This window comes from Oncorhynchus clarkii, chromosome 27 (genome assembly GCF_045791955.1).
Source record: "Oncorhynchus clarkii lewisi isolate Uvic-CL-2024 chromosome 27, UVic_Ocla_1.0, whole genome shotgun sequence".
Lineage (NCBI taxonomy): Eukaryota > Metazoa > Chordata > Actinopteri > Salmoniformes > Salmonidae > Oncorhynchus > Oncorhynchus clarkii.
This window is the reverse complement of record NC_092173.1, coordinates 12,364,026-12,373,499: the sequence shown is the minus strand read 5'-3', so window position 1 is coordinate 12,373,499 and position 9,474 is coordinate 12,364,026. Positions and strand designations below refer to the sequence as shown.

The 9,474-nt window shown below is 43.8% G+C and overlaps 1 protein-coding gene across 1 annotated transcript; it reads right to left on the bottom strand.

Annotated features, from left to right (window-relative positions):
* Positions 1–2,229: 2,229 nt before the first annotated feature.
* LOC139385416 (excision repair cross-complementation group 2) lies at positions 2,230–9,474 on the bottom strand. Its single transcript, XM_071130471.1, has 23 exons — positions 9,326–9,474; positions 8,948–9,047; positions 8,777–8,854; positions 8,615–8,677; positions 8,386–8,499; positions 7,518–7,634; positions 7,310–7,426; positions 6,591–6,714; positions 6,402–6,498; positions 6,090–6,223; positions 5,773–5,941; positions 5,416–5,534; positions 5,241–5,310; positions 5,007–5,076; positions 4,416–4,517; positions 4,242–4,305; positions 3,992–4,113; positions 3,677–3,769; positions 3,521–3,593; positions 3,310–3,380; positions 2,970–3,113; positions 2,466–2,609; positions 2,230–2,283 (listed from the first exon to the last, which is right to left on the bottom strand). Exons 1-23 carry the CDS (start codon positions 9,328–9,330, stop codon positions 2,230–2,232), a joined length of 2,244 nt encoding a protein of 747 aa, XP_070986572.1. The 5' UTR covers positions 9,331–9,474.

The window sequence follows — 9,474 nt, the reverse complement described above, 5'->3', positions numbered from 1 at the left end:
ATTGATGGGAAGATGGATGGAGCCAAATACAGGACCATTCTGGAAGAAAACCTGATGGATTCTGCAAAAGACCTGAGACTGGGACAGAGATTTGTCTTCCAACAAGACAATGATCCAAAACATAAAGCAAAATCTACAATGGAATGGTTCAAAAATAAACATATCCAGGTGTTAGAATGGCCAAGTCAAAGTCCAGACCTGAATCCAATCGAGAATCTGTGGAAAGAACTGAAAACTGCTGTTCACAAATGCTCTCCATCCAACCTCACTGAGCTCGAGCTGTTTTGCAAGGAGGAATGGGAAAAAATTTCAGTCTCTCGATGTGCAAAACTGATAGAGACATACCCCAAGCGACTTACAGCTGTAATCGCAGCAAAAGGTGGCGCTACAAAGTATTAACTTAAGGGGGCTGAACAATTTTGCACGCCCAATTTTTCAGTTTTTGATTTGTTAAAAAAGTTTGAAATATGCAATAAATGTCGTTCCACTTCATGATTGTGTCCCACTTGTTGTTGATTCTTCACAAAACAATAGTTTTATATCTTTATGTTTGAAGCCTGAAATGTGGCAAAAGGTCGCAAAGTTCAAGGGGGCCGAATACTTTCGCAAGGCACTGTACATGTTGTCATGACGTGGCCCTTTCTGGGTCTAGATCATGTCTTCTCACTCTCTCCTACACCCAGGTTCTGTTATCTCAGGTTGTAAATTCCTGACGGAGACTCTCCCCCTTTTCATGCAGAGACCACAGTGAACAAAGGAATTCATGTGGCCGAACTCCTAAATCCCCAAAATGGGAAAATGAAACAAAATGTTCACTTATGAGGTGAGAATGGTCTGTGGACACTTAAGGGACAGGCATGACGAGTGTGTTTCATTTGGTGACCTCCGAGAGGACAGGAAACACTTTCTCTGAATGTGTACATTTCTCAATTATGGGGTTCGCATCTAATTCTTGTATAAAATTAGTAAAGATTCAAGTATTTGTGAAATGTGATGTTAAACCTTTAATGTGAGAGAATTGTATTCCCTTTAAAGTTTAAATAAATCATTGGCCCGCCCCCGTGAGCACAGACATGATCAGGCATCGTAGAACCGCCTTTCCTATTGTTACGAATAAAAAAACCCTCCTGAGGAAATCCTCTTTAGAACGCACATACCTCGGTGTAATCTGAGGTGGCACAGGTTTGAGTGCCAAGACTGAGCAAACCCACAGCGTGAGTTGTGATTGCGAATTGTTATTGAATTCCTAATAATACCACATGGAGAATTGGCTACACGGCTGGAAATGGTTAAACTCAGACTATAGATCCATACAGAATAAGAGCAAATCTTAGATACTAATTACGTAAACCTGGGATGCGACAAACGCCGAAACATCTATGAGAACATTTCTGAATGGTACTCTGAAGTATCCATTCTAACCACGAAAGACTGATCTTCAGGGAACAGAGAGAGCGACTCGGATGAACTCTCCAGCAGACGGACCAGATTCCAACAGAAAAGTTCAACACATGGGCGTAAATATATATTGATTGCAATTATTCCCGAATGAGTGAGCGTTCATGTGCAAAGGATTAGCATTTCCTTCCATATAATTAACTGTGTAGTGATTCCTTTCGTCTTTCCTGCTCTTTCTCAGTCCACACCCACTTCACTTTGTCCACCAAGCCATAATATCGGTTTAGCCCACTAGGGAATCTTCCCTATCATTTGTTAGTAACATGTTTGTTTATGCATTTCTGTGATAATTTACTTTATTTACTAACTAAATAAAGTCAATTGGTGTATGGATGATTCACAGTAAAAGGTTGGGTTCGTGCAGATAACCAACAATTTACAACGTTTGGAATGAGACTGACGTGAGGTATAAAATAATTCATTAATCAGATATTCAAATATCTGAAGAGTTATATTTGGAAAATTATAACTTTGTAATCTGAAGATTTTCTGTGGTGTCCCGACTTCCTAGTTAATTACATTTACATGATTAGTTTAATCACGTAATAATAATTACAGAGAACTGATTTGATAAAAAAACAGTTCACTTTTAAATGATGCCAAAGACACGTCAATGTGTTAAAAAAACATGCCAACTGCATGGTAGAAACTGTAAACATTTATTTTTCGGCCTACCGGCTTATGCAAATATACATTTAAAAAATAAACTATGTACAGTAGGACAGTATTGGAACAGTGACTGTGGGTTTGACTAGGTGATGACACTTCCTCTTAGGCCTGGTGAGCGATCTGGGCGATCTTTTGCAGCATGTCCTCTGACTGCAGCTGCTCCAGAGGGGAATGGATAGGTTAAGGGGAGACTTGGGAAAGGTTCAGTTGGCAAAAACATTAAACGTTGCAGTTAGAGATGTCATGAATAGAGCTGATGTGATTTCTTATTCTACAAGTCAGACAGGCGTCTACATAAAAATAAATCCACAGCCCTGCTAAACATGTCCCTGCTGTACCTGTCTGAAGGGCTGGGCCATCTGGCGTAGGAAGTGTTTGGACAGCTGTACCGTCTCGTCGATGGTCAGGTTGAGGCTGCCGTCAGTAAGGTGCTCCTGGATCCACCGGGGCAGCTTCCCTCGCTTGTCAGCCCGGGCATAGCGCTGCAACGCAAGTGAGAAACGATTGTTCCAATTCTCTTCAATAGCCTTTTTTATTGTACCCATTTATTTTGTTACCATTGATGTGAAGGCACTAGCTAGGTAACAGCATTATGGAACAACCTGCTGTGACCTCAGTGCATTACAGCTTTCAAATTCAAGAAAGCCACAAAATTGAGAATTTTTATTAGGATCCCATTAGCTGATGCCACAACGTCAACTAATCTTCCTGGGGTCCAACACAGAACTAAATTACAAACCAATTTTTTTTAAACAAAATGATCATGGTAGAGTCCATCAATGATCAGAGTGGTAAGAAATGTTCCTTTAAAACTAGACACGCCAAGTTCTGAAGGTCCTCACCTTGTCTGCGAAGATCATCAAGCCGTAGTCAGTTTTGCCCCTGATGGCGCGGCCCACACACTGCGCTGCGTGCCGCATGGCGTCAAACGTCAGGAAGTCATTCTCTCTAATCTGGAACTGGTCCCGCAGGTACTCCAGACGGGCCTGGTAGAGATGGACAGAAGAGGAGAAGGATAACTATTTTGGAAAAACAGACCATTAGGATTAAAGGAAGTGAAAGAATTGCAGGACAGAGGGGTGAGGAGGACATACGCTGAACAGAAGAGAGGAACAGACCAAAACAGTGAATAAAGCAGAAGAACAAGGGAAAGATGATGAACAGCAGAGGAGTTAGACTGACCTTCAGGATCCGGCTCTGTGTGTAAACGTAAGGCACTCCGAACATGATCACCGCACGGCCAAAATGGTGGACTGAGGGAGATATTTGAAGAGATAAGTGATATGAAACTAACTACACATGACCTATGCTGTAACTTTGGCGGCCATTTTGTTTAGCAAATGAGCCTAATGGAGGCTCTACTACTATGTTACAGGAACTAAACAACACTCACCAAAGTCGATCCCCTCGGACACCTTCCCCCTGGCCACAGACAGCAGGATGGCTCCTCTGCCGTTCTCACAGGCCTGGGGCACAACAGATAAGAGGTCAGAGGTCACAGACAATGACAGAAGACAACCTACGACAGTCAAAGAAAGGGTATCCTGACCTCCTGGTATTTCTCCAGAGCCATGCTGGTCTCTGCTGCGTCTGGGGTCTCGATGAAGATCAGCTTGTTCCTCTGGACGTTCTCCAAGATGCCCTACAGACAGAGACACAAAGGGGCAGGACAAGAGGACAAAGCTTACTCAACGTCCAGATTACTACCTTGCAAAAAATTACATTTCTGGCCACAATTCTATTTGCTGCCAATAAAATGCTAACATAGATATGTCTATTGCTATAACAGTACAGACAGAACAACAAGATATTCACTTTTAACAACATTTATCCTCCCTTCCATTTGTGGACCGTGTACACACACCTGCTCATACCACGACGCCACAATGTTCTCCATGTAGGTGTAGCTGGTAAAGAAGGCCACGATGCCATCTGGCACAATCGCAGACATCTCCAGCAGCAGGTTGCCATAGTTACGGATGACAGCTGAAAAAATGAACCCAGACCAGGTTTATTTCAGTGATTTGTTTTCACATCTAAGGAAAGGAGAGTCTAAACTTACAATAAGGCACGGCAAGCTTACAATATATAGATACAATGTAACAATCACTAACCAAAATCTTCACGCGTCTCAAACTTGGAGGTCATGGCCACCTGGTCGTTCCCCCTCCCCACCACCTGAAAGAGGAAGAGCTCAGTGTCACCCCCTTCCATCCTTTCTGAAGCTCAGCATAGCTTGAATTAACCACTCAGGTCATATCATGTAGACTGTTTCTGAGGTTACTCACAAGAGGGCAGAGGCAGGTGCGTGCCAGCGTCATGGTGAAGGATGCCACGGTAACAGGCCGGAAGTCCAGGATTCGGGGGTAAATGTCCAACGGTGAAAGGGTCTGTGGGTAGAAACATGATCAGAAGTAGACAACCACAGGGTAGGACAGCCGAGCCAACACACAGCCAAGGGATCTAGTGAGAGGATCAATGGAGAGAAGTGATGATCATACGACTGAACTGACTGCTGAGGCTAAATAATAAAAGGCTAAATAATATACTGAAAATAATATAAACTGTCAAACTTTACATTTCTGTTTGCGTCGCATGCAAATTCATTGATAAACTAAATTCTGAATGGTGGTAAAAACATTTTTATTTAAAGCCGCAGATTTATTGTTGATTTGGTACTGAGAAACACAAAGAAAAGCCATTTGTCCCTCATTAACACATGTACTAAGTTTACAAATGGCACTCTAGCCCAACTGCCTTGGAATGTGACTGGCCCCATCTTGGAGAGATGAGACCATCAGCAGGTGTCTTATAATCACAGATTAGTGGCTAGGTCACAGTTAATCTAGGAACAGAGGAAGGGGAGAGAGAGAGATTACCCCTGACGTAATGATGACAGACTGGAAGCGCTCGAACACAGGCTTGATGGCAATGGAAGGGTCCATACAGCTGAAGGGAGAGGAGAGAAGAGCAGGGTTAAAAGTAGATCCCATCCACTTGCATCCTGATGGATTATTTCACCCTTGGCTCTTGCAGTGGCACAACATCTCATCCATCAATATCACACAGTTCTGCTGGCAAAACAGAACATACTCAACACAAATGAACCCCACCTGAAGTGCAGCACGGGGTTAGCAATGGTGGGGGTTCTGTCTTCAAAGGGTTCAATGATGATGGTGAAGCCTGATTGTGGAAGATAGCAAGGGAAGAACAAAGAAAATAAATAACCACAGAGCTGTAGCCGTGTAGAGGTAACATAGACACAGTCAGCCTAGGGAGGTTCAGTACCTTTGCTGTAAGTGCTGACCAGAGTGGCAAAGTTGGAGATGAGGGTGATGGCTGAGAAGTCTGCGATGTCCGCTATCTCTAAAGTCCTCAGCAACGAACGCAACCTCTCGGCACAGAATCTAGAGAAACAAATAGATATGTAATATAAGGAGTGAGTAGGAGTTACTAGAAACTTCTTTCAATGTACCAAAGAGACATAATCCACGATGGAGTCAGTTAGGTGTAGGAGCATTTGGTTGACATTGCCCGGTGCCCTGTTGGACAGAGTTTGCACATGTTAGGACCTAAAGTGGAAAACTCCACCAACCGAGGGCACCAGGCTATACAAAACTAACACAAAAGTACTGTAGAAGTTACCTGAGGGGCTTGCGGTCAATGCAGACCTTCTCAAAGATGTCTTTGAGGAACTGTGGAGCGCTCTCCTGCACCACATGGTGAATCCTCAGCCTGGCCTTCAGGTACTCCAGGAAACGCTTCATGAAGCCCACAAAGTGCTCTGCCGTGCGGATGCTGCCAGGCACAGCCTCTGGAGGGGGGAAAGAAAGACAGACAGTGCGGGGGAGGGAGGACAGAGTATAGAAACGGAAAGATCGATACATGAAAACCTGTTTGAGCATAAATCGATTCAAATATTCAATAACTGGTTGTTTTCGACTGGACTCCAGGGGGCTAACCTTGGAGGATCTCATCTGGCAACACGGGATTGGACATGTAGATGTCGGTCTCCCTAGCAACGTTGGCCTCTTTCAGGCCCTCCACCAATCGTCTGTATTCCTCTTTCAGTTTGGCTGCATCTGTCTCCTTTATCCTACAGCAGAGGACAAGCGGTTGAGATGACATCAAAACCCTCTACACTTTTGGGGCAAGAACAACAAACTGGTTCAGTCGGTCTCATTATAGACACCATGTACATTCTCCTTTGTACACAGAACATGACAGTGGTTCTAGTGCTGCTCTCCACTAGATCCACTAGTGTATGACCTTACTTGAGAATGGTGTTCTGTAGGGTCTCCACGTTGGCCTGACTGCGGTCCAGAGTCCTCCTGGTGATGTTGACGCTCATTGAGTCGATGCACACATTGTCTGAGGAAGAGGAGGATGGAACGTCAGCTTGCTGAGGCTTGAAACAGTGTGTTGCTTAAACAAATGGGAAAGAAACAGCTGGATGTCCTTACCGATGTTATGTGCTTCGTCAAAAACAACCACTGATTTCTTGGAGAGCTCCTTTGAGACAAGGTCTGCAATCTTTGGGTCCAGGAGGTAGTGGTAACTGTAAACTATGATGTTGGCATGGAGGATCTGTATGTGTTAAGGAAAGAAGCAAAAAGGAAAAACACCGCCACTAATCCATGTCCTTCATAAAGTAATGCCACAGAGTTTCTAAACCCAGAGGTGCAACGTCACGAGACGTCCGGGAACGCTTGTGAAACAGACCAAGCAGAGCAGGCCAGGGTTTGAGAAGACATTGCGAGAAGAAGTGAAACATCCTTGGTTGTTAATTTTCTCAAAATCTAAAGGCACAACCTAGATTCGAGCCAATGTCTTAAGTAGTTGAACATGTTATTACTCCAACCTTGTGAAAGTGACAAACAGACACGTTTTCATTTGTAAAAAACAACTTTATCGCCGAAAGGACCTATGATTTGACTGCCTGCACATGCTCAGTTCGGCGTGAGACAATCGTTAGACCTGATTACGTGTTTCTATGCTTGAGCTTAGCTAGCCAACGTCAACTTGACATCGCCTACAAGTGTGATCGGCAATTTCGATTGGAGAAGTAGTTTCTGCCCATCTTCATACTGTACCGTCTTTAGTAATGCTGTCAAATATAACATGCTACAAAAACACTGGTAAAAGAAAAACATCAGATGCTATGACAATGGGCTATTCTTACCGAATAGCGTGCTAGGTAGTAGGGGCACCAGCCTTTCCTCCGCCCAAACTCCTTCAGATCGTCCAGATTGTAGACTCCAGCGGGGAGAGGCACCTGCTTTCCCATAGCATCAAACTCCTGGAGCAGAGAGACAGAGTCAGTCAGGCAGACAGACAGAGGCGTGGAACTCTCCAGATCACTCTCTTTGTCACAATCCCAAGCCCCTCACCTCATAGAAACGGCAGGAAGGCAGGCTTGGGTTGCTGTGCCGTTGGGCACGGATGTATGACGCCGTCAGGCTGTGACATTTCCCATCCACCTCCTTCCCAAAGCGTAAGGAGCTCACCTGAACACAAAGAATCATGCAATTTGGACCATGACATGGACACACACAATTTAACTACATGCAAATAAATGCTCTATATTGAACACACACAAATGTGTTTGAAGAGCGTTATAGAACCACTGTTAGTGGGTATCATCGTTAAGATATGTGTACTGACCGCTAGGGCCGGGCAATGAAGTTGTCTATCGCGACCCTTTACAGACATAGAACGCAGTACAGTAGTAACATGTCGATAATTGATAACTTTTCAGACAATTGAAAAAGTGTCACATTAGAAGCGTCGGTACCTTTTCAGACAGTAGAATTCTGCCTGTATATCATGTTTTATTATTTCCATGACAACAATAAACATTGCTGATTGATGTGTTGCGTACGCTGTTTTTTTATGGTAGGGTAGCTAGATGTGCTTTCTTTCTACTGAATGTCTTGGTAAGTTGTGATATTTAACAAACTTTAAAGTACCTTTTTTTTTTAGGAAAGAGTGGTCTGCGCGCAGGCAGGCTAGAATTGACTGTTCTGCTCACCCACTGATGGACTTTAGTCTCGCTTCAGAAGCAACATTACTTTACAGACAAGTAAAATGCTGTTCATGTCTCCAGAGAAGGGTTGGTATTTAAAAAAGTCTGTGTAGCCTACCCTAACAGACAAACAATCATGCTGTAGTGCTTTCAAGGGGACACATACCATTATATCTGAAAAGGGTAATCGATACAGGCAGCCTACTGTAATTTTGTAATATGAGGCTACTTACCTCGGGGTGAACACACAGGTTTTTCCGAGAGGAGAGCGCCAGAGCCAGGATGTTGTTCTTCTCACCCGTCTCCTTAGAATAGAACTCCATTAACTTCCTCAACTCCTCCACCACCTGACAAGACAAGGAAGCAACATGGCATCAGAGAAGGGGATGAGAAACATATGTTCTTCAAGGACAGGGGAGCACAAAGAAAGGTGTGAGAGAGAAAGAGAGGGAGAGAGATCACCTTCTCTATCTCAGGAACAGTTCGGGAACAGTAGATCAGCTTTGTGACTTCAAGGGGATACTCCTGTCAAAGAGAGGAGAGATCACTGTATAAGAGGACCAGATGGTGACAAAGGTTCTTCCAATAGAGTCCTGATGGAGGAACGGAGATATCTTGACTCACCCGCTGATATGCAACAATCAATGACAGAAGAGAGATCGTTTTCCCAGTTCCCGATGGCATCTCCAGAACTCCATGTCCCTTTCGATAAACAATGTGTTACCATCATGCATAGGGCCATAGCATTAGGATTGATCTACAACAAGTGGCATGTTGCTGGGTCTCTCTATTTACCTTGGCATCCAGGGTCCTCTTGAGTTCCAGCATGTAGGAATATTGCTCTGGGTAAATGTAGTCATATGGGAAATAGACTAGCAAACCTTCGATGTTGAGCCTAGAATAAAAGGGTAGTAGTCATAGTAAGGGCATTTCGACAGATAACATTCAGCATATAGCATTAGCTATATAAAAAACATAACTAGCTGGCTAGCTAACTCCCCTATTCATCTGTGGCCAAGGTCGTTCCAACAGACATCGCACGGTGTAATGTTTATAGTTTAACCAGCTAGCTAGCTTACGATAGCCAACTGCTAGCTATGTTAGCAAAGAGTTTACTAGCCACATAGTGCTAACTTTGCCCTGTCTGAGAATCTCTCTGCCACGAGCACTTACTTCATTTCAGTGGATTTATTGCAGCGGCGAGCTAGCTGCTTATGTGTCAGTCACTTTTTTTTTTTACAATAAATAGATGCCTAGCTAATTTATTGGCAAAACAAACTCCTTCAACCAGCTAGCTAGCTGTGTTCCACACTAGATTTCTT